The 25981-nt window shown below is 36.1% G+C and overlaps 1 protein-coding gene across 1 annotated transcript in view; it reads left to right on the top strand.

The window, feature by feature from the left end:
* Nucleotides 1-919: 919 nt before the first annotated feature.
* Nucleotides 920-25981, top strand: part of LOC134678121 (cell adhesion molecule Dscam2-like) — a 44623-nt gene continuing 19561 nt past the window's right edge. The window contains exons 1-15 of the mRNA XM_063536572.1: nt 920-1000; nt 2349-2440; nt 10976-11127; nt 12496-12586; nt 13272-13680; nt 16461-16596; nt 19793-19912; nt 22021-22197; nt 22559-22703; nt 22941-23089; nt 23543-23708; nt 24234-24370; nt 24642-24794; nt 25012-25102; nt 25665-25747. Coding sequence (XP_063392642.1) covers nt 926-1000; nt 2349-2440; nt 10976-11127; nt 12496-12586; nt 13272-13680; nt 16461-16596; nt 19793-19912; nt 22021-22197; nt 22559-22703; nt 22941-23089; nt 23543-23708; nt 24234-24370; nt 24642-24794; nt 25012-25102; nt 25665-25747 — 2176 coding nt within the window. The 5' untranslated portion in view covers nt 920-925. The remainder of the gene's footprint in view (nt 1001-2348; nt 2441-10975; nt 11128-12495; nt 12587-13271; nt 13681-16460; nt 16597-19792; nt 19913-22020; nt 22198-22558; nt 22704-22940; nt 23090-23542; nt 23709-24233; nt 24371-24641; nt 24795-25011; nt 25103-25664; nt 25748-25981) is intronic.

The raw sequence follows: 25981 nt of genomic DNA, 5'->3' as shown, positions 1-25981 counted from the left end.
GTACCACTGTATATATACAGGGTGATTCATGAGACGTGAGCAGGACTAATCCTGCATACTCAGTAACTGATAATTGATCGATCACCGTCGTATTTAGGTGAAACAACCACACTTTTTCCAATTTTTTAACTTTTTGGCGAGGGCAAATTTAATTCTCTACAATCATGGTCACCCCACAAGACCTAATTAATAATAATAAAACCTCTTTAACCGTAATGACAGCATTATGATTACAAAGAAATAAACTGTCAAATTTGAGTGAGATACGAGTTTTCAAAAGTAACCAGACCGTGATGACATTCAATTTGACACAGAATATCGGTAGTTTAGTATTCTAATTGCAGGGTGACCATGCATGTCGTAAATAAATTAATAAGTTTTTTTTTCAACACGACTAGAAAATTAACGTTAACCCCACTAATACTGATACGAAACAGTTGCTTATAATTTACGAAATGCGTAGTGTTAGTCCTGCTCACGTCTCCTGAATCACCCTGTATATTGTATGTATGAAAATATTTATTTGGCGTAAAATTAAAATTTCATTATTTGCCTCTCTACTATTTGAATATGCAAGAGCGATATAGAGGCAGCTAGAGACAGACCAAGCTAAGTCGGCAGCGATTTTGATAGTGATGTGTAAGTGTTAAGGATGACTCACGCTAAACCGGGACATGTCATTTTCTATTACAGCTGATCGGTGATCACGTGGTGCTTTCCATTGAAATGGAAGCTACGGACCGGCCACGGCCCGGTCTAACGTGAGCCATCCTTTAAGCAAACGCCATAACTTCCTAGAAATTTGATATTTAATAATGAAATTACGATTTTTGATTTTTGCGGTAGGCCCTATGAGCGGCAATATTTGCACTGCTTAGTTCTGTTTATATTTTCTCATCCAAAATTTTCCGCAGACTCGAGAACAATGAGAATTCGTAGGAGCATTTCCATGACCATGTCGCAGCACTTCGGTGAAACCACTGTGATGCCAGGAGCTGACGTAAGTCGACTTTGTTAGGAGTTTGTTTATCCAGATACTTACTAGATACTATGTACTTACGTTATTCTTAGTAAAATGTAATTAATTGACAACTGTTATTAGCCATTTTTTATGTAAGCATTCCTATGAAAAACTTTTATTTGCGGCGGTTCTTGTCCTAAATATCAATAAAAAAAAATAAAAAAAACCCACATCGTGCGATGGCCAGGGTTAGGGGGATGGTTAGGGTTTAGCTACAGACAATTTTGGTTTAACCTTTTTTTCCTATTAAGACTGCGTTTCGACCTGAGCTGTGTGAGGATGCGTTGCGAGGGATGTGTTTGTTAAGAACAATATAATTACTTCATTTGTTTTTCTCGCTCAGCGTACAGTGATTCTATTGGTTCTTAAAAACATATCCCTCGTACATCTCTGGTTGAAACGCAGCTTAAAACCCAAACAGAACTTGATAGAATCAACATGCGATTAAATAAAGAGTTGATATGATGTGGATGATAAATCTCTGACAGTTTTACATCTCAAATAAGGTCCCTGATTTAACTAATAAACAAACAGCATTTGAACAGAGAAAAAAAAACAAGTGACACAATATAAACAGGGGTGGCCTGTCGGCTCAAAGTAACATGAATTATTTACGATACAAGTCCCTAAGGGGTTAATTTGGGAAAAGAATTTGCTGGCATTACCAATTTATCACCTTTCTTTTTGGGCCCTGGTACATTTTTTCCTTGTCTTGTCGTTGTCTTGTTGTGAAACTGTGTAATATGCTTTAATAAGTTGTCCTACAAAAACTAGAGGGTAAAATGTAAGAAGATAAAGTTAAAGTTTATCTACATTTAGCTTTAGAAACTTTTTAGTAAGTACCTTAGTTACGTTGCGTTACTTTACCGTAAGTCCGAATATACTTTTAGTTCGGATTCGGACTAATAAGATAGGTTACCTATACGTTTTGAAAACTACGGTAGTTACTTCAATTCATAAACGAATAATATAAGCTATTCAATTTCTTTGAATATTATAAATTACACAAAAACATTTAATTATTTTCTAGTTTTTAACAAGCAGAAACATCTGCGAACGATGCTATTAAGATATGAATAAATTTAAAAGTGGGAAAAATTACTGTCTTGGGTGAGACTTGAACTCACGATCACTGGATCGATACTCCAGCGCTTTGCCATCTGAGCCACCAAGACCATCCATAGCCAGTTACAATTCAAGACATTAAAAATAAAAAATTAAAATATTTTCAAGTTTTTAATTAATATTAACGTTACCTAATGAATGCTAATTACTTACCTCTTTTTATCGAAGCAGTAGATAATAATAGTAAAACGTTTATGTACAGATACACCTCCAGTGCACCGTGAACGGACAGCATCCGGGGAAATTCATCTGGGAGAGGGACGGCATACTCATCTCGTCAAATACAGACTCGAGGTGAAGTTTGCATGAGCTTTTAACCTTTTCTGTTAACGTATGTAATGTAAGGTGACATTATGTACAGAGGACTACACAAAAATGAACCCTATTTCAAAGCCTAAAATTATAAAGACTGGCGCCCTTAAGACTTAACAAAAATAATCACTGTACTGTGCTCCAATAGGTTTTTTTAAACGGTTTAAACTGATAATACAAAGAAGAGAAAGAAAAAAAGTCAATTAAATATAGTATATTATGCAAATGTGTGCAAATGAAAACTAACTTTTAAAACATTAAAATTATTCTACTGTAGTTTCTCGGTAGGAAGAAATATTTACCTGATACATTATATCAAATTGTATCCAGTTACTAACTAGCTGAATTACAGTCCGTTTTTTTAGCATTAGAAAGAACTTCACAGAAGTAAGCTTGTGGTTCCAAATCCGGCACTTTTAGCGGTAATAATTTGAAGTAAATTATATGTATTGACCTACATTAGTTAATTCAATAATTATTAACAATTAAAGAGCCTGATAAAAACTGCACGCTTGCTTCTGTGGAGTTCTTTCTAATGCTAAAAAAACGAACTATAGACAACCTAAGTTATTTCAGTTATTTGGCGTCATTACTTTGTAGTCCCGAAGGTACATTAGGTAGGTACATACTAACTAACTTTATTACGTAAATCTTCAATCACATCAACCGGACGTTCATTTAATATTAAGAGAACTGCACTAGAAGTTAATTTGAAACTTTTTCATTTTTCTTATTTAATCCGCCGTCGCTCCAACGTTCATTTGTTTCTAGTGGCAATTTAGTCTTGTCTTGCGTCGAGCAAGTCTCGGTACCTACTCTCAGTCGCGCTGCGAAATGCTGCCAGTTGTGGCACAATTTATGGGAGACATTTGTATTTGTTTATTTTCAAATTCAAGGACAAAGATAAATTGATAAAAAATAGGACAGTGTCCATGACTTTAGCTCGTAAAATTACCTACTGATGTCCATGTTTACTGTTAGCAACAATTTATGGTGACTGGTAAATGATCTAAGTTGCGTTATAAGGATTGGAAGTCTGGGGAAAGGCTTTGCACAGCAGACATCCTCTGTATTGGGATACTTTACAGGCCCCAAAGAATCAAATTTTAAGAAACATCAAAGCAATATTATAAAGAACTTCACTTACAAGAAAAGGTACCTCACTTATGATGATAATATCATAAAATTTTTAGCTTACATCAATTTCATGATCATAAGTTCACCGCGGAAAATTTCTTATTTCTATTTGTTAAAAATAGTTACCAATAATAATATAATTATTGCAAGGGCCGCCGTGTTCTTCTCTTACATTTTGTAACACGCTCATTATTAATTTATTTATTGTAACTCATTGGATTAAAATGAATGAAATTAGAACTTTACATGGTAAATATTCCGTGCTCTATGTAACTGTAGTCATACGAAACCAAACCCGAAATAAACGAAACAATCCTATTATAACGAGACTATCTTTCACACGAAACACATAAATAAACCCACACATCTCAAAGCCTTATAGTGTCACATTTTTCTTGTGAGTGATGGTAAATTTTGTTGCCTCCCCTATAGGCCAGTCAAATTAATTTTTTTCCAGGAATTAATTCCCAGCAAGCTGGAAATTTGTGTAATCCGAGTTTGCTCCATTCTAGGAGTTGTGGAAAAATATTTGCTGTTTTTCAGTTCCTTGCTTGTAGTTCAAAAATGGTACGTTCGACGGAAAATTTGCTCTAATCATGATAAAAATTGACATCTAATTCGTTGTCAAAGATTGTAAAAAATGGCCGCTACTTTGAATTTTTTTTTGGTTAAATCGTGTTAAAATCTGAAAAATAAACTATCAGTGTCTGATCCACAATAACCTTTCTTGGAGTGACATTGTAATTGACGGTAGATTCTTCCTACATCGAATAGTTTTGTCAATCCAAGATAAAATAATATTTTAAAAATACATCTTCCAAGGCTCCCAAAATTTATCCACACCTCCTCGGATGGGGCAAACTCAGATTTTACGCATTTAGGACCAAATGAAGGTATTAAAATGATTTCTAGCTTGCTGGGAATTAATTCCTCAAACCGCTATTTTTATCAATTTGAATGGCCTATGCCTACTATATCAAAGCGTCCTATTATATTGCCACGGAGATGCAACCGTCCGTAAATCAGAGTAGGTACGCCGCGCTACGTAAAGAGATTTAATGCATGTATAAAAGCGCTAATAGGATCTTGGTTGCATTTTAAAGTACAAAGAGAGTAAAATGCTGACTGTTTTGTAAATGCAAGCGATTTAAAATGCTTGTGCATATTTGCAAAACCCTCGTTTTGTTATGTTACATAGCATAAAATATATTATGTACCTACTACCTATTTTGTGCGATTGTTTTAGTACTAACTAAAAGGAACCTAAATTAAAACTAAAAACTAAAACTAAATAAAATAAAATATAATTAAAAAAGGTTTAGGTTTATTTTATAGATAAGTTAGTTTATTTTTATTTTTAACGTTTGTATCTGCCTTATAAATAAATAAGTATATCACTAAAAGGAACATTATATTTATTGTATTAGATATGTAAAGTCGAAACAAAAACTCATGATTTCAATTCGGCAGTTAGTTAATGTAATGTTTGGCACTTATAATGGACGCTGGACGGCTTTACCTATACATTTCGATAAGCAGTAACTTTCCATCAATGAATTTTTAGTTTTGAGTTATAAACAATCTATTTCTTCTATATATATAAATGCAAGTGTCCTGACTGACTGACTGACTGATTCATCAACGCAGAGCCGAAACTACAAAAGCCAGAGAGTTGAAATTTGCACACCAGATTGCATTTATAAAGTGTACAAGAGATAAGAAGCGATTTTGAGAAATTCAACCCCTAAGGGGGTTAAAAAGGGGATGAAACTTTGTATGGGGTTAAAGTTTTCTTTTAAGCTAGGAATTTGAAACTTCGTAAAAAGATATATTATTAAAATACAAGTAAACTAATTTCAGCGTTTTTGAAAATTCATCCCCTAAGGTGGTGAAATAGGGGTTGAAAGTTTGTATGGATATCAAAAAAAATTTCAAGTGGTGGACTTGAATCTTTGTATTTAGGGATATTATTAGAAGACAGGAAAAGTAATTTCAGCGTTTTGTAAAATTCATCCCCTAACAGGGTTAAAAAGGGTTTGAAAAATTTAATCAATTACAAATGCTTTGAAACTTCGTAGAAAGGCATAATAGCCGATTACAAAAAAAGTGATTGCAACGTTTTTGGAAATACAACCCCTAAGGGGGTTAAAAAGGGGATGAAAGTTCGTCTTCCGGTGCAAATTTTATTTTAAGCTAGGAACTTGAAACTTTGTAAAAAAGTATCAAATTCAAATACAAGAAAACTAATTTCAGTGTTTTAGAAAATTCATCCCCCAAGGTGGTGAAAAAGGGGTTGAAAGGTTGTATGGATATCAAAAAATTTTTCGAGCGCGGGACTGGAATCTTTGTATTTGGGGATATTCTTAGAAGACAATAAAAGTGATTTCAGCGTTTTGTAAAATTCATCCCCTAACAGGGTTAAAAAGGGGATGAAAGTTGGTATGGGGTTAAAGTTTTCTTTTGAGCTACGAATTTGAAACTTTGTTAAAAGATATATTATTAAAATACAAGAAAACTTATTTCAGCGTTTTTGAAAATGCAATCCCTAAGGTGGTGAAAAAGGGGTTGAAAATTTGTATGGATATCAAACATTTTTTCGAGTGTGGGACTTGAATCTTTGTATTTAGGGATATTATTAGAAGACAGGAAAAGTAATTTCAGCGTTTTGTAAAATTCATCCCCTAACAGGGTTAAAAAGGGGTTGAAAGTTTGAATCCATTACAAATGGTTTTGAAACTTCTTAGAAAGGCATAATAGCCGATTACAAAGAAAAGTGATTGCAACGTTCTTGGAATTTCAACCCCTAAGGGGGTTAAAAAGGGGATGGAAGTTCGTCTGCGGGTGCAAATTTTATTTTAAGCAAGGAACTTGAAACTTTGTAAAAACGTTTTAGATTAAAATACAAGAAAACTCATTTTAGCGTTTTTGAAAATTCATCCCCTAAGGTGGTGAAAAAGGGATTGAAAGTTTGTATGGATATCAAACATTTTTTCGAGCGCGGGACTTGAATCTTTGTATTTGGGGATACTATTAGAAGAAAATAAAAGTAATTTCAGCGTTTTGTAAAATTCATCCCCTAACAGGGTTAAAATAGGTTTCAAAGTTTAAATCCATTACAAATGCTTTGATAATTCTTAGAAAGGCATAATAGCCGATTACAAAAAAAAAAGTAATTGCAACGTTCTTGGAAATTCAACCCCTAAGGGGGTTAAAAAGGGGATGAAAGTTCGTCTTCAGGTGCAAATTTTATTTGAAGCTAGGAACTTGAGACTTTGTAAAAAGGTATTATATTAAAATACAAGAAAACTAATTTCAGCGTTTTTGAAAATTCATGAAAACGGGGTTGAAAGTTTGTATGGATATCATGCATTTTTTCGATTTGAATCTTTGTATTTGAGGATATTATTAGAAGACAATAAAAGTGATTTCAGCGATTTGTAAAATTCATCCCCTAACAGGGTTAAAATGGGGTTCAAAGTTTGAATCCATTACAAATGCTTTGAAACTTCTTAGAAAGACATAATAGCCGATTACAAAAAAAAGTAATTGCAACGTTTTTGGAAATTCAATCCCTAAGGGGGCTAAAAAGGGGATGAAAATTCGTCTTGGGGTGTAAATTTAATTTTAAGCTAGGAAGGTAATAAATTAAAAAACATGAAAACGAATTCAAGCATTTTTGAAAATCATCTCCCAAGGTGGTGAGAAAGGGGTTGAAAGTTTGTATCAGGTATTTTGTGAGTGCGGAATGCGGAACTTGAGTCTTTGTATAAGGGCATAGATACCTATTATGAGCATACATCGTTATCGCGGGAGCAAATATAAATTTATTAAAGAAGTGGTAAAACAGACTGCCCGTTTAGTAAAAACAGACCTTTCTGCCTACACATTATAAGCCTCCAAGAAGTTCATCATACATAGCACGAAGTTTTTGTTGCATAATGTTCATAAATCTTGCTTTACACTCTGTTAGTAAATAATGACCCGGAATCGACATATCAAATAAATATTCATGATTTATTTTGTACAACATTATTTAATTTTTGTTGATCTTAAGTGATTTTCGTAATATACGACATAAATTTTCTCTATGTTTTCTACTCTTAATCTGCGGCGTCGTGCAGTAAATATCCATTTTAATTGGCTAAATGATCTTTCGACTGCTACTGTTGTAATGGGTGCGTTTTTAAAACGACGGAAGTAATCAAATGTAGAACGATATATCGTTGAATCTAGTACTATCTCCTTCTCCGATATCAGTTCACACATTTTTTTCATAACTTCATATCCGGCATTTTTCTGCAAAACCACTTTGAACTTTTTTAAAATCTGTTTTCCATCTTTATTCAAAATTAATTTGGATATATGTTTGTATGTATTTTGTACTATGGTCAAACTTTCACTAAGAGATAGATTTTGGCACTGCAGTTTATTTATAGCATCTGGTATTACTTGCAGATACTTTGCTATGAAATTTACATCTTTTCGAACTTTTGCACTGAGTAAAGATTTTTTTGCTTTGACGATGCACTGTGCGTCTGAATTACGAAATGTGTCTATAACGCTTTTTATTTCATCAAAATACTTGTTGTAGTAAGTGGTAGCCTCGATCCATGTTTCCCAGCGAATAATTGTTGGGTTTGGAGGCAAAGGAATTCCATTAAACATTTCTCTTAATGCTTTTACTCTTTTCGGAGATTTGCGAAATACTTTCTTTACATTTGAAATTAATAGGTTAACTTCTGGAAAAAGAACACGAACTTGATCGGCAACTCTGTTAAGAGCATGGGCTAAACATGTAACATGGACAATGTTCGGAAAAAGTGTTTTCAAATTTCTGCCAGCTTTCAACATATACCCCACACCATCAGTCAATAACAACAACACCTTGTCATGCTTATTGTGACCAGGGCCCCACAAATCATCCAGGGCATTTTTTACAGTATTAGTTATACTGATATTGTTCGTTTCATTTAAACATTTGCTTGACAGCACGTGTGGAGTTCCAACATCATCTTCAAGCATAGCACCTACTATAACGTTAGCGATTTGATGACCTATAGCATCTGTGGTTTCATCAACACTTACATATATATACGCGTCTTTTAATTCGTCTCTAATTATATCCATCTCTTTGTCGTATAATTCATTCACGCAAGTCTGCCTCAGCAAACATTCTGAAGGGACCTGAACAGTTTTTTCAAATTTTCCAGATACACAATCTTCAATGAAATTTTTAAATACAGGGTTCTCTATTTGAGACCACGGTATGTTACAGCTTACTAGAAATTTTGTCAGTTCCAACCTAAAATCTTTTTTGAGAGAAGTGTGTCTTTCAGAGTTAAAATGACGTTTCACGGAAGATTTAGTTTTACAAAAACTAATATTGCACTTCGAGCAAAATAGATTTGTATCGCGAGCCTCTAGCTCAGGATAATCCTGTATAAACAACCCCACAAATTCATCACATGTTATTTTCCTTCGAGGCATTTTAAAGGCAACTTCTATTTGATTATGTTGTTACAAATAAAGATCAGTCAAGATTGACAAATGTCTAAATTGACTGATAAGGTTGCGTACCTAATAGGTAATCTTTTTAAGTACCAATCAAGTCAAGTATGGAGGTAAGATAGCATTGATATTCAATAAAATAATTATACATTTTAAGGTCGTAGGTATAAACGTTTCTCTATACGAATGTCATTTCTGTTTTTGACTGTTTTTTATAATCTTTCAGTATTGTCAAATCGTATTTGCTCCCGCGATAACGATGTATGATTATGAGAATACAAGAAAAGTAATTTCAGCAACCAACATCAATCCACTTGACTTAAAATTTCATACAACTTCCAAAAAAAGAAAAGTACTTAATTTCAACATTGCTTGGATATGAAAATTATAGGTACTACAGATGTAAAATGTTGAAGATTAGATTCCACGCGGACGAAGTCGCGGGCAACAGCTAGTCTATATATATATATGCAAGTGTCCTGACTGACTGACTGATTCATCAACGCAGAGCCGAAACTACAAAAGCCAGAAAGTTGAAATTTGCACACCAGATTGCATTTATAAAGTGTACAAGAGATAAGAAGCGATTTTGAGAAATTCAACCCCTAAGGGGGTTAAAAAGGGGATGAAAGTTTGTATGGGGTTAAAGTTTTCTTTTGAGCTAGGAATTTGAAACTTCGTAAAAAGATATATTATTAAAATACAAGAAAGCTCATTTCAGAGTTTTCGAAAATTCATCCCCTAAGGTGGTGAAAACGGGGTTGAAAGTTTGTATGGATATCAAAAATTTTATCGAGTGGTAGACTTTAATCTTTGTACCTAGGGATATTTTTAGAAGACAGGAAAACCAATTTCAGCGTTTTCTAAAATTCATCCCCTAACAGAGTTAAAAAGGGGTTGAAAATTTTAATCCATTATAGAATAGAATAGAATATCATTTATTTCAGTAAGTATAAGTACACAGTTATACAATACATACACAGAAAGAAAGGAAAATAAAAAATAACACTTATAACTAACTTGTACACTGTAACTATACCTACACTGAAAAAGGTGAACACTCAGCATAATGCCGGGTCCTACTGAAGTAGTACCTGACGCTGGTCTTCCGTGAACACCTGTAGGGAGCGTAGTTGGGCGCAGCTACCGGCTACAGTAGAGTTATTAAGATAAAACTATAGGTAACTAATAATTACGACAATAAATAGCGAAGCGACAATGAAGCAGTTGACATCAAGGGATAGTATGACTAGCATGGCCTACAAAGTGTTTCTTATATACATAATACAAATAAATAATATATACTCATCCTATTATAAATGCTTTGAAATTTCTTAGAAAGGCATAATAGCCGATTACAAAAAAAAGTAATTGCAACGTTCTTGGAAATTCAACCCCTAAGGGGTTACAACTTTCTCAACCGTTTTTGGAGCAACTTTCGCAACAGTTTAATATAGAGAGCCTTTACAAGCTGGTGTGGTGCAGAACTGCAGATATTAACCATACGTACAATTGTACATTATATCGTTAGATATATGTATACCTTCATGTCTACCCAGTTCCTTCCACGTATATCCCTGGGGAGTGGGGACAAGTACGGAGTATGTTCGTGCCACAATGCTGTGAATATTCGAGCGCTTTATCCGAGACTCCTTCTCCTAATCCACGACTGACTGAGTCGTAAAATTATAATTTTATGATGAAGTCGGCATCAGATATATTATCTGTGTTTTATTAATGCATAAAATATCTGGACATGTACCTACTGCAAGGCTTTGATAATTGAGATGCGACTATCTGTTGCTAGTGCATAAAAGGGATATTAATAATTATTTTATTTTGTCGTTTTTGAAGTCTGTTTTTTATCCACAGATACGGCATCAGCCAAACGTTGTCTCCCAATGGCGGGGTGACGTCACAACTGAACATATCACATATTCGGGTAGACGATGGAGGCCTGTACGCGTGTGTTGCTCACCATGGAGAAACTCAGTTGGCGCACCATGACCGGATAAATGTATATGGTCAGTATATCTATTTATCTTAAACTATTCCACCTAAAACAAAGTATCTATCTTTGAACGATGGCCCTCGACGGTGTAGTGACGTCGAGATTGAATACCAATACTAGTATGGTCAACATTGCGTTGCTCATTATGAAGAGCTATTACAGACAGTTGATCCATCATGACGGCATTTATTACCGTAGGTATTGATACCGAACCGAGCCTTCTCTTGGAACTGAACATGTCCCTATTAATGTTGTATAATTAAGTAAATATGTGTGTATGACGAAAGCTTGTTTACGTACTTACCTATATGTGGCTTTCCATAGATACCCAAGTTCTGATAACTGACAAAAAAAAGACGACTTTTTTTTTACTTTTTTTTTTGAAAAGACTTTTTGCGTCAACATGCCTCACAGATTTCAAAATATGGTAGTCAGAACTATGCATAGATAGTTGTAGATAGACTATTGTACGAAAGTTTCCCTTCCCAGGCAAACTTACTTCACAAGATAAATAAACCTAAAACTTGCAGTATAACTACAAGGCACGATCGATCATTCTCGATAACATAGGGAAAGCAACACAAAATCACCTTTGTATGCGTGATATAAAGTCTAAATTCAAGCGTACGAAGTTTAGATTTGTGCTATTTTACTGCAACTGGTGACGCTGAAGATTGAATATTTTAGACGCGGAATGCGAAATGTGCCTGTTTGTTGCAGATAAAATGTACCACGCATACCCATATTATTGCGATATATTCAAAATAATCTAAATCGTTTTATCGTAGATAGACCATCTATATTTATAAAGAAATGAAACTATATTTATAAAGAGATAATGACGCACTCGGGAATACCTAGGTACTACTGTAAAAGCATTCACAGAAAGTTGTGTTTCTGTTGCTTGTCATTTCCAGTGGTCATTTCATAACTGCACTCGAGTAAACTGATTTAAGTACTTACCTTCTAGTTGTCTATTATTAACGAAACTCCTGATTTATTTTATTTATAAATTCGTAGGTTAGTAACGTGTTTAATATTAAGCCGTCAAATTATAGGTACCTATATTACCCTTGCAATGCTCAGGGTCGCCTGAACTACACCGCAAACAGACCTACAACGGATAGTCATGGGTCATGATGGCACTATTCTGTTACCTGTTGAATCCTTTACGGATATGATGGTCGTTCTTGTCTACGTGACAGCGTGATAAAACGGTGTCCGTCACTTTCTATCCCACGGTGTTAAAACGTGACAGTTATTTTATCACGTGGATAAAGATGGATAAAGCTATTCATAATACGCCGGATGTTGTGTCTATTATTAGCCACGGAACGTTAAAAATAAAAAATAGATCTTGTACAACACATGTTTGTTACAGGTCCCCCGTATATCCGTACGTTGCCCCCATTCAAGGTTCAAAGCGGGCAGAGTGTCACTCTCAGGTGCCCTTACTACGGCTACCCCGTGAGGTACCTTTTATCATGTATTTCATTTGTAAAAAAGGTTTCTGGGTTGTATAACGACAACGAGAAAAGGGTCGTACATTTGAAGTATAAAAACATTCTAATTTGCCATATATATCTGATGTAACTTAATGTGATCATGTGATAAAATTTCACTAATGGTGAAATATTAATATTTTTGATTTCCGTTAATTTCAAGGGTGCATTCCTGAGCTTAAATCAAGTAACTTTCTCAAAGACACCGATATTCTAATTAACTCCATTTCGGAGATAATCAATAATTTATTTTTTTCCTATAAGGCCTCTACAAGCGTGTACACTTGCCTTAGGGCCGGTTTACATATTGATTAGTGTTTAGAATGAGTTCATACATTTGCTACTAAACTTAAGTACAATCTCGGTCGATCAATGTTCGAAATAACATTGATATGTCACAGATTTCAATTGTTTGGTTGAGTTAAATGTAATGCCCGTGTTACAGCAACGCTATTTTAGGTATGCTACATTTAATTAATTTATAAACTTATTTTTTTTTTCACAAAAAAAAAGAAAAAAAATATTTTTTTTTGAAAATTAATTACCTATGCCATTTAGTTCTCTTAAACGTACTTAACCATACCCCGAAGTTAACGGAATTCAATAAAAACACGGTGTATAAGTAAATAGGTACTTAAACTCATTTTGATTCCAGAGAAATCACGTGGGAATACAAGGGCAAAGAAATCAAGCCCGACATATCACAGTCCAGTCGCTACCGACGCTCCGTGCCCTCCAGCATAGAAATATTTGGCAGAAAACCCAAGTTAAGAATCAAAAGAGACGCTACAGTAACAACCGATGGTGTATTAAACATAGCTAAAGTAAACAAGAATGATAATGGTGGTAGCTATGCTTGCGTCGTGAGGAGCCCTTCAGGGGAGATGGCTAAGAGATCTTTTGAATTACAAGTCGTGGAAGCACCTCAGCTGGAAGAGATTTTGCTGGCATCTGACTTGCAAGAAGGACAAATAGTGCAGATACATTGTAATTTGAAGAGCGGGGATTCTCCTGTGTATTACTCGTGGTTAAAGGATGGGAAGAAAATACCGAATCACCTAAAGGTGATGTTATATTTTATAACACATTTAAACTGTGTTACCTACCTATTTCATCGTTTATATCATATTCCTGATAAGGAAAGCCCTTGAAATTATTTCATAATAATAGTTCTGCTTTTTATTACAAGTTTTTATTTAGTTTCACCTGACCGTTGTCTGTCTGTATGTAATCAAATCTTGCAAGTTAAATTTGATCCACTTCCCGGTTTCCGATTGAGCTGAAATTTTGGATGCATGTATAAATCCACATATAAATCGGATGACAATGCAATATTATGGTACCATCGAGCTGATCTGTGATGAAACAACGCAACTTAATTGTGTTTGGGGTTTTTAGAATTGTCTCGATGAGTATTAGTTGTCTGTCGTAAGAAAAGTACAATCAGCGATAATAGCTTGCACCAAAAATGAAATTTATGCCAAAAAATTTTGCTTGATAAAAATGTTAATGGAACAAATAAAAACAAACGAATTCATAAACTTCCTCAAAACATAGCTTAACCGAGTTGATTAGCTCGCTATTTACTATTGTCTTCTCTTTTTATAACACAAATGCTGTGCACTTTACGACAACTAGAGAGGTTTGCCAAGATTTAGTAGCACCCAGAGTAACTTTATTAAAATAATAGCTTCAGACAAATTTTATACTTATTCCGCACTTCTGGTGCCAAGAGATAAAACTCAGAGCCCTTTGAATACTCGTAACACCCCTGCTTCTTTGATAACAAGTCACAATCAACCTACAAAATAAAGTATGCAGTATACCTATATCACTATCAGTATTCAAACTTTTAAAATCTAATTTTGATATGAATATATTACTCAGATACGGTTATTTCGTTCGCATTGCGCTCAAATCTACGATATCTACATGTAGTCTTGGAGAAAAGTATCTAGCCCATTTCATGCAAATCTCGAGATTTTATTCGGCTAGATAAGTAACTATATTAATATCTATATTAAATATATTAAGAACGGGTCACTCACGTATTTTAAGTCGAAAAACGTCGTCATCCGAATTTTAACCGTGATTGTGGTTGGTCAGTGCCTACAAGCTGGAAAACTGTTTTGGGTACTACGTCGGTGGACAGTATGGACGAACCATTAGCGAATGACGTAGTGAGTGTTGTGTGCAACCCATCATTTGACAATAATGCCATAAACGAGGGTAGTTCCTCGCTCCCCCTGCCGCCACCGGCGCCTGCGCCGAGTCATCGGGCGCGGAGAGCTGCGGCCCGCAGTCTGCGCCGGTCCGTCACCGTAAACGCAAGCTCCTGATGACACTCCTCGGTACGGAGTGAAACATGTCGAGCGTTTTTCGACTTAAAATACGTGAGTGACCCGTTCTTAATATATTTAATATGTCTGTGTCTCACGGAAGTTTTGTTATTATATTAATATCTGTTTATCATCATATAACTTAGATTCATTCGTCGCTTTGTTCACTTGATTACCTACCTATGTAATAAAATAAATTTACAGTTTATTACAATTATCTGTTGATAATAGTGACGTATATTTGCATAATAATGTTAAAACAACAAAACCGAGCCAAACAAATAATTATTATTGATGATTGGAGTTGAAAACAGCTTTTACTTAGCAGTATTACGGGTTAATTTCCATTTCAATAATTATTCGAGAGCAGGTACAATCAGCTTCAATATTAACGGACGAAATAGCCCGCCAAAAGTTCCTGCCACCCTGTAATATTTTTCCAAACAGATATGTATCTCTACAGTTTGCATTTAAAAGTATCTGCCAGTGTAATTGTTCTATATACAATCATGATAGCTAAAAAATAACTGCATTACCGTTGCCAGGGAGGTTTTGAAATTGTATTGAGCAACTTTTACAACCGTCGCAAATCGCGGATATTTTTTTGTGGTTTCATACATTTTGGCTGGTCTATTTTCTATGGAAGGGTAAATTTTTTTCGCGTTTTCGGGGTTGGTCCCATACTAAAAGTTGCTCAGTATAATCCCAAAACCTCCCTGGCTACAGGAATGCAGTTATTTTTTAGCCACCCTGTATACAGAGGCATAGCTTTTCTTGTTGAACTCTATGGTAGATATATTTGACGCGCAGCTGATCCGCTGTTTTCGATGCTGACTGTACTATTTGTAGAAGTATTATTAATATTATTGGATATTAAATAGTTTTGCAATGATGTTTGCATTGATGCAATTTACATTTACTTCAGTATTTACTTTGTATTTCATTAACTGTAACTTTTAGGAGATTTCTGTAATGGCTCCTCTACACGATGGGCCAACGCCGGCCACTCCAAAGGAAGGAGCAAGTGATATTGCTATCTCATTCTACCGCATGGCTACGTCCCTTGGAGTGGCCGGCGTTGGCAACCAAACCATTTTGTTCTGAAATATTACTCGATTTTGACATTACAAAACTAGGTACTTAAAACACTAATACAATCCGAAACATAACCTCTTAAAAATTCTGTTCTTAAAACAACATGTATTTTTATTTACTCCATTAATAAAAGTAAATTGTTTATAAATATGTAACCTACATTTTACAACGCCTTTAGATTATTATCATCATTATCTTCATATCTCACTAAGAATCGCCACAATGACTGTCGGTTAATCTTGTTGGGGGTCTTGTGTCTTAAGGTACCATCGCCCACACTGGTAACTGTACATCGGTGGACCTTATGCCTTTTGTACAATGGTCCGCCTATGTACACTTGTACAGTTAGGATTGCTGCTGTTTGTACGTGGTCACTTGGAATCCTGGTACTAATTGTGTGTCATTTTCAGATAGTGGAGAGGAGTCTTGAAGTGTTCAGCGTGCTGATAATTAAGAACGTCTCGTTGGATCACTGCGGCACATACACTTGCGTGGCCGCAAACCACGTGGCCAAAGTCAACCGGACAGTCAACCTCTACATTAAAGGTAGGCCTTGCAAATGACTGGCGCGACAGGATCTCGCCCGCGAGATGGACTACCTGTCGGCCCGATTCGAACTCTAAGATACGTCAAATAATAATTCTAGAAACGATATGGATTAGATCTGTAAGTGTCAAATGTGACGTTTCTTCAAACAAAAACGTCACTTTCTTCGTTTCTAGATCTATTAAGGGGCTCCCCCACGCCAATGACCTTCGATCTGAATCCCTTGGTTTTCTAATGTTTTTTGTAGCTTATCATTTTAACAGCAACGGCTTTAAGCAATATAGCCCATATTTACTTTAATGTTCATTGTCTTCGAGATATTTGGCATCAAAGTTGAACAATTTTAGGCTAAAAAACTGGTTTTCTGGCCATAACTTTTGTGTTAATTAGTTTAAAATTAAAACCTTGGACACGATTTTCGAGACTTCGAAGACGAACCCAAATATGTAGATTTCGTACATGTAAGATCCTTCACTGCAAACTAGATACGAAAAAAGTGTTTTTTTAGACATTGTTTAAAAAATTCATAAAAAAATAAGAATTCATTTTTTTCAAAATCCGGTGGACAAAACCGGAGATAAAAGATTGAAGAACCGATAACCGTTTGTCTTATAATTCTATCTGTAGTACAAAAAAAGGAGATACGATTCAAAACTTGTCAAAAATCGATGAAAACCTCGGGTAGCCCCTTAATTGACGTACCTATCTTAAAGTTCGAAGCAGGCAGTTTATTTTTCTAACTGTTCATCATCATCATCATCATCATCATCAGGCTATATTAGTCCACTGCTGGACATAGCCCTCCCCTAAAGAGCGCCATAGCGCCCTGTCTTCAGCTTGCCGCATCCAGCATCTGCCTGCAGTCTTTCACAGATCGTCATCCCACCTGGCCGAAGGGCGTCCTACACTACGTTTGCCGAGTCGCGGTCTCCACTCAAGAACACGTTTCCCCCAGCGGTTGTCGGTTCTTCGTGCGATATGGCCAGCCCACTGCCACTTCAGCTTGCTAATTCTTTGAGCTATGTCGATAACTTTGGTTCTCTGTCGAATGTATTCGTTACGAATCTTATCCTTCAGAGAAACTCCGAGCATAGCTCTCTCCATAGCTCGCTGAGCGACTTTGAACTGGTGGACCAACCCTACCGTGAGTGTCCATGTCTCGGCTCCGTAGGTCATGACGGGTAGGACGCACTGATTGAAAACTTTTGTTTTCAAGCATTGCGGTATGGATGACGAGAAGACTCGGCGTAGTTTCCCAAACGCTGCCCAGCCCAGCTGGATCCTCCTCTTGGCCTCCTTCTCGAAATTGTTTTTACCTAACTGTAGAATCTGCCCGAGGTAAGTATATTCCGAAACGATTTCGAGAAGGTGGCCATTTACGACTATCGGTATTGGATCAATGTGGCCATTGATCATGACTTTAGTTTTATCCAAATTCATGCCAAGACCGATGCGTCGCGAGGCCGCAGCTAGGCTGTCCAGCATCCGGTTCAGCTCCTCTAGCGACTCCGCCACTATGACTATGTCATCTGCGAATCGTAGGTGTGAGATGTAGTCGCCGTTTATGTTAATGCCCTTACCTTTCCAGTCCAGCGTCTTAAACATATCTTCCAACGCGCTTGTGAACAGTTTCGGGGATATAACATCCCCCTGTCTCACCCCTCTGCGCAATTGGATAGGTTTAGACTGCTGACCCTGTACTTGGACACTCATGGTGGCGGCTTCGTAGAGACATCTCAACACCTCGATATAACGATAGTCTATTTGGCATCGCTGTAAGGATTCCAGAACAGCCCAGGTCTCGACAGAGTCAAAGGCCTTCTCATAGTCCACAAAGGCTAGACACAGGGGCTGATTATATTCTTCGCACTTTTGTATAATCTGCCTCACTGTGTGAATGTGGTCTATGGTGCCATATCCTCCGCGAAACCCTGCCTGCTCTGGCGGCTGGAACTCGTCGAGTCTCCTGGCGAGACGGTTTGTGACCACTCGTGAGAACAGCTTATAGACGTGACTCAGGAGCGAGATGGGTCTGTAATTTTTAAGGAGGGTTTTGTCCCCCTTCTTAAAGAAGAGCACCACCAAACTCCCGCTCCACGCCTTTGGAGTTCTCCCACTGTGAAGGACGGCGTTGAAGAGGTTCTGTAATTCCTGTATAACAGGGGTTCCTCCAGCTTTCAAAAGCTCTGATGTTATTCCGTCCTCACCGGGGGCTTTTCCATTTTTAAGCTGCCTCAGAGCTAACACGATCTCGTCTTGACTGATGTCTGGCAGTTCGTCGGTGTAATGGCGTGTCAGGGTGGCTCTGGAATCATGATCGTCTCGTTGGGAATGAGGGGCATGTGCAGCATATAACCGGTCATAGAAATCCTCAATCTCGGCGGAGATCTCCGGCTTCGACTAACTGTTGTATTAATTAAATACGGACGCCAGTATATCACACGGGCGAGATACTGTCGCGACAATCATGTGCTAGCCCGGCTGGTACCTTATACATTTCAATAGAAAATACAGTTATTTTTACTTTCTCCTAGAAATTTATCTAGACAAATTGCTGAAGTTCCTTTCAGTAAGTGTGGATTTTATGACGGCTCTTGGCTTGGTTTATATTCTGACAGAAATAAATTATCCAGGCTGACCTTGATAATAACAACGGTTTTGTAACCAAAATGGCTGATTTTACATAGTAATTAGCCAGAAATCCGGTATAGTGTTTCTAAATTAATTATTATCTTACACAACAAAGCCACAGTTAGCAAAACTAAATACAATGAATATTAAATTGATTTATGAAATATGTGCTAAAGCCGCGAAAGCAATACAGGAGCAACATCAATTTATTTAAATGAATCCTTATTATCCTAATAGAATTCGGGCCGTTTAAAGTATCTTGGATTCCGCTCTAACTTTTGTTAATTAAGTATAATTTAATTTGAGAGTATATAATTGGATGAAACTTGGCTTGGTAATGGAGTTGCCTCTTCTGCAAGGTCGTATATATCTGATTTAACTGGCTAGCCGCGACCACGACCAGTGAAACCTGTGTCGAAACGTCGGTAAATAAAGCTAATTGAATAAATTTCGCGATAGTCCCGTCTGTAAATGTGAGTTAATAACATAATATATATTTACAGACATATAAGATTATAATGACAATAATTAATTTAAAAAGTCTCATTCATTTTTCTTGTAACAGTGGCCCCTAAGTGGAGCGAAGAGCCTCAGAATACGTCATTGCTCTTGGGACGGAACGGTCACATTTCCTGCAGTGCTAACGGCTATCCTCAGCCTCAAACTCACTGGCTAAAGAAAGATGGTAAGTTTAACCTTTACTATCTCACATTCAGAAGTTCTGTTAGAACTAAAGGAAAAAATTATTGTAATAAGAATTAGAGATGTCTATAAAAATATATATTATAGAGAAGCAAATATCCTTTTCAAATTGACACCTTCATCTATCAGGCTTTGCCAGCATGTCTCCAGTAGGTACGGTTGACCTGATTTGTGCTAAGTATAAGTATTAGTAGTCTAATGCCAATTTAATACTTGAGTTGTAGTTGTATGTAGTACCTATCTAGCTTATTAGATGTGTCTACAAAATTATCTCAACATCTGAATATATAAATGAATTTTCCGAACGTCGGTAGTTATGGACCTACTTTACTGCCACTGCTGACATAAGATGCTTTCAAAGACATCTTATGGTTTAAGTTGTTAAAAAGCTGAGTTGCTAATGTTTCAAGTTGCAGGCTAATTATATGGGTATTTATCCCGTTGTTAGCCATTATATTTGGCATTAGGTGTATTAACTCACATCTGCCTAATGTTGCGTAATATTGTGGATACGCCGAACTCTAATAGCCAGTTGCAACAACCACATTTGACAAACTGATCAACGTCAGCCGGCGCGCCCCGGCGCTTTACTATGAAACTTTCCATACATAAAACTCTAGCGAACTCTTTAACGATACGAACAGTTTGGAGCAACCGACCCTAAATCCGTTTAACTATTATTCTGGTAATTAATTATCGTTAGTGTTTGGGCTGATTTCATTATTAATGCCTTCTACTGACGTTGCATAGCGATTTTATCTACGTGATTTGCATAAGATTCGTTTAGACACGGATTTACGCTGATGGTATTAGGTACATAAATACTATAGCCATGTAGTCAAAGGTTTAGACACGTATTGAAATGTAACAAACACTAAACGTTACGTGCATTGTATGTTGAACCAGTGGGGAGACACTCCTCCTTTCGGCCAAGCTCGGCTCCATTCGGCTCAGCATTGCTCCGAGCAATTATTAGGGTTGGCACGCCTTGACGTCCTTTTGTGTGCACGACCACAGATAAGATAAAGACTTGAATTTTGACAACCCTAAATAGCCGAAAGGGACAGTGCCATACATTAGAAAGGGATAGTATGATTCGACCCTGATTCGCTGTCAAACTTCGGTTTTGTAGGAAGTGTCCTTTCTGTACGATAGTACTATTATTTATTCTGTGGTTGAACATAATATTTAAACTCAAAGACTGAAACTAGACAGACACTAAATTAAGTCACTTTGCATAATGTTGACGTTGATATTTTAATCAGAAACTATGTTTAGTATCTCAATTAAATAACGTGACTAAATAGCAACGTGTTGTAATTTCCGAGCGTTAGCGTACCTATTTGATGAAAACTAAACTAGCGTGGATAAACTTTTACTCTACGGGCGCCAGGCGTAAACATCGAACACCCCGTATTTGCTTAAAGCTTCAAAATAGGTTTTCAGAAAACATGTATAAATCGCTTTGGTGGGAGCAATCTGTAAAAGTAAATAAAATACTTTGTGAATCCATCGGCGAGCAAATAAAATTCATTGAACTGGAACAGGATCCAACCCAATTTTAGTTCGTTATTATGACGAGTCTGACGTGTGATCAAACTGTGGTAATTTATTTATGAAGCGGAAAATGTGGTTACTTTTCGAACCACGAATGCGTGGAAATGTCACTAATCTTCTCAAAAGAACACATTAAAGAGTGGATAAGTCCGGTTCGATGCACGAAATGCTTACAGTAAGAAAATTACAGCATTACCAATAAATGCGATAAAAAAAAAACACAATAAGTCTAAGCCCCTTTGGATATGTAATAATAATATATCATCTCCCTTAGAACCACAAAAAAACAAATTTCATATTTTCTGAGTTAGCAATAAACAAAACCTTACTATAACATGTAACATCAATTAAATAGTACATATTTGTATAAGTACTTACTGTGTTTATTTTTGTGCTTTTTTGAATCTGAAGAAGATTGCTGTTTATTTTGTAATCATTAACTTGTGCCAGTCTCACTCACTTCTTACTTATTACATATTTGAATCAAAACATGTTAAGTGTGTAAGTATAATTTTATTATTTATAATTATTCAGTCGTATCGGAGACATGGCGTCCAGTTCTCGAGGTGGCCGGAGGTGGGGTCCTGAGTTTGTCGAACGGTTCCTTGATGTTTGACACCGTGGCGCTGTCAGACGCTGGTCTTTACACTTGCCATGTTGAAAATGGAGTCGGGGAGGCGCTTAGCAAGACTATATGGATATCTGTTAACAGTAAGTACCTAGTTAATTATGTATCATTTTCCACTGTTCAGGTTAAGTTAACATCTTATGAAAAAAATTAAATATTTGCGGTTGAAATCCTCGGGCCGCAAATGCACTTTTTTGTAACATTTATTATTATTATTTAAGTCACAATGAAATGATGTTACAGGGTGTCTTAAGTAGGTAATCGTATAATAGACTAAAATGAAAGAACGTCCCTACTTTATCCTCTAACCGCCCATACGTCAAACCTTGCCAAGCAAAATGAAATTTTATTTTCTCAACACAAAGTTCAAATTAGAATGGAACAGGAGACCTTTTTATAGGTCTCTGGGCGGCTAGAGGTTATACAATTATTTTTTTTCTACAGAACCCGTTACTTTTGATTCCGTACTAAGGAATATGACAGCAAAACTCGGCCAACAAGTCACTATAGAATGCCAAGCAAAAGGTGACGATCCTATAAGGATCATGTGGACTAGGAATGAGAAGCCAATTAACCCATTGACACAAAGGTAAGTTATTTTTTTTAACAAATTACGTTAATAAAAAGTATGTTTGGAAACTAATGAATACCTATGAATCGATCGGCTGTTTACATTAAATACTAATGTTTACACGAGTTTGATATTATTTGAAGCAAAATACCTCACAAATGATATCTTTTCTCATAATATTTGTATAGTTGATATATATGAGCTGGTAAATAAAAATATACATATATTTGCGTTTAATACCTGTCAATATTTCAGAGTTAAAATATCAGAAGCAAAAACAGACGAAGGTATAACCAGTGTGCTGGAACTTCTGCAGACGGAAACAAGCGATGCCGCCCTGTACCAGTGCAGGGCAGGCAACCCTTTCGGCGCTGACGTTTACAGCGTCTATCTCAATATTTTGGGTAAACAGTTAAACAACTCAGTAATTAATGAGTTTCTCACTTAAAGTAAACGTTAACTCAAAACTTGTTAGTCACTGTTTTCAAATACTGATGTTCGTTCAGCCCCTGTATTTAAACTTTGTTAAACGTTTTTGACACATAGGGATACTACAGGGATATGAGCGATACCTATTAATGTATTAGTTAAATATTTAAGTCAGACTCTTTGGAAATAAATCACTCAGATAAATCACAAAATGTTCTCTAGTTTTAGATTAGGTGGGAGTAATGGTAACATTCCATTTCTAACCGCAGCTGCACTACCGGTACTGAACGCGTCGCTGTCATTGTCAATTTCCATAGTAAAATCAACAGTAATGCAGCTGTCGTTGGAAATGGACTGTCACCTTAAGTCTTCAGTTTTTTAATAGTCGTTTGCATTTTTTGGTTTTCAACTGTTTTTGATTTTTTTAGAGCCACCATCTCCTCCGACGGACTTATCAGTAGATTCGATAAAAAGTCGGTCAGTGAAACTATCGTGGCGCGACATGGCCCGGTCTCTGGCACAATATTACACAGTGCAGATCACTAATAGTCAAAGACTCTCATGGAGTACTGCAAGGGCGATCAACGTCTCCAGGTATATATTGTTTTTAAAATAATTTTGACATCACGTTATATTTTTAACAATTTAATACATAAAAAGACCAATTTTATATAATGTAAAATTGTTTCTTGGTAAATATTTTAATGACACCTTATAAATGTAATATACAAGATAAAATTAAAATCGAGTACCTAACTGTATGAAATTGCCTACCTTGTTAATTTATATTTCGCTTAGCTGCAACATTTCAGATTAATTCTGGGAAAAGATTTTTAATTACTTAGTGCTTCCGTTTAAACCTTATTTCGAATGAAATGGAAATTCTATCATCGTGTGAGTGACGTTACGTATTGCATAAGCATTTTAACATGGACACCAACTTACGGCGAAAAACTATACGCCATGTAAACCCTGACCAGGAATATATGATCATGCGCCATGTTGCGGAATTTCATTGGAACCAATTTTTTCATACTATTCTGAACTGTAACCCAGACACAACATGACGATCACAGCGCAGAGATTCAGAAATTGAACATTATTTATTCTGTTTAATAGAACAGATGAAATTCGCCATGTCGTGGAAATAGAAGATCTTCAGCCGTCAACAGGATACACGGCTAGAGTAGCTGGCGGCAACCAGGCCGATTTGAGTCTGTTTTCAACGCCAGTACGCCTCACAACTACAGAAGAAGGTAATACCTGTAGTAATACGTAATACTTACTTAATACAAATAAAATGAGTGCACCCTACTCATAGTGTTGTGTTTCTGCCGGTGAGCAAGGTTGCCAGAGCTTAATAAGGGTGTGGAGTGTTAGGTTCGGTAACGCGCATGTAACACCTCTGGAGTTGTAAGCGTCGATAGGCTACGGAGACTGCTTTAGGCGGGCCATATGCTTGTTTGCAACCGACCTAGAATAAAAAAAATATTCAACAGTTTTTAGTGTTTTTTTTTTCCCTTGTAGCTCCAACCTCCCCTCCGTTGGCGGTTCAGCTGGAACAGACGGAGTCTCCAGGGGAGATCAGGGTGCGATGGCTACCGCCGCCAGCCGATGCACACAATGGACTTATACTTGGTTATAGACTTAGGGCGGTCCCACAGTTGAGTGGAATTAAAGGTAGGTACTCAATAACTTAAATATTATTTACAAAGCAATAATGCATAAAATGTAATATCAAAGTGAATAAATTTTTCTCTATAGTAAATTTTAACCTGTTGGGAAAATAGCTTCATCTTAACCAAGCACAGAATTATATTGAAGCATTTATTCATTTTGAATAATAATTAATGTACAAAGAACAATTTTGGGCTAAAACGTGATATTTGTTTAACAGAAACCCAAGAGCCAAGCGATAAGATCATCAAAACAGCTTCATTGTACTCAAAACAAGAAAACACAATAACAGGACTGTTGAAAGGCGTCAGGTAAAAGCAACTTTTCAAAATAATCTTATTTCGATATCAGCTTAAAACTTCAAGATGCAATAACTTACAGATGGTTAAATTGAGCGTTTATGTTGCTGGGGTGCAAAGATTCCATATCAGTCACGCTCCCTGTATAATGCAAAATTTTTGTAGCTTTTCTATATTTACCCGACATCACGACGCAAAGGAGGCCAGGAGGGTAATTTGTTTATCAGTGTATGTATGTAGGTTTGTTTCTTTATTTGGCACCCTAGAACCCAACGGGTATTTGATGATTCTTACGTCTATTGATTCGGCTTAATTGTCCGAGTGTCACTGAAGATAACACACATAATGGCACCTATCTGACGCCGTGAAAAAAAGAAACCGACGTGTCAAGTGGGGTACCTATCATATTTTTTTAATTTTGCTAGGTTTTTTGATAATTTAACAAATTGACAGATCTTTTTATATCTACTAGTATATTGATTGAAAGTTGGTTAGCAACCGTTTTGACTTAAATAATTTATTATTCTTACCTACGCTGTAAAACTTTCTGTATTTTTTATATTTGCTTGTTTAGGTATGCTGTGTCAGTGGCGGCCTTTAATAGTGCTGGGACTGGGCCGTTTTCAATTCCTTTATTTCAAGATACCAGGGAAGGTGGTGAGTTTAAGCAACCTTGATATCCATAGTTTTGAACTTGTACAATGTAACCTATTCAAGCATTAGCATGGTTTTTAAATTGTGTATTGCTTGACATTTGTATAATTATAATCAATTGTTATTTTCCTACTAGACGATCATTATATAAATTCGTATAGATTAGTGTAAAATAATTTATATTGTAATTTAATATTATGAAATAAATAAATCTAAATCATTTGTCAGGATTTTAGA

Source organism: Cydia fagiglandana, chromosome 2 (assembly GCF_963556715.1).
Source record: "Cydia fagiglandana chromosome 2, ilCydFagi1.1, whole genome shotgun sequence".
NCBI classification, from domain to species: Eukaryota; Metazoa; Arthropoda; class Insecta; order Lepidoptera; family Tortricidae; genus Cydia; species Cydia fagiglandana.
Note: the sequence above shows the minus strand (reverse complement) of the source record. Positions and strands in the feature narration are given on the sequence as shown.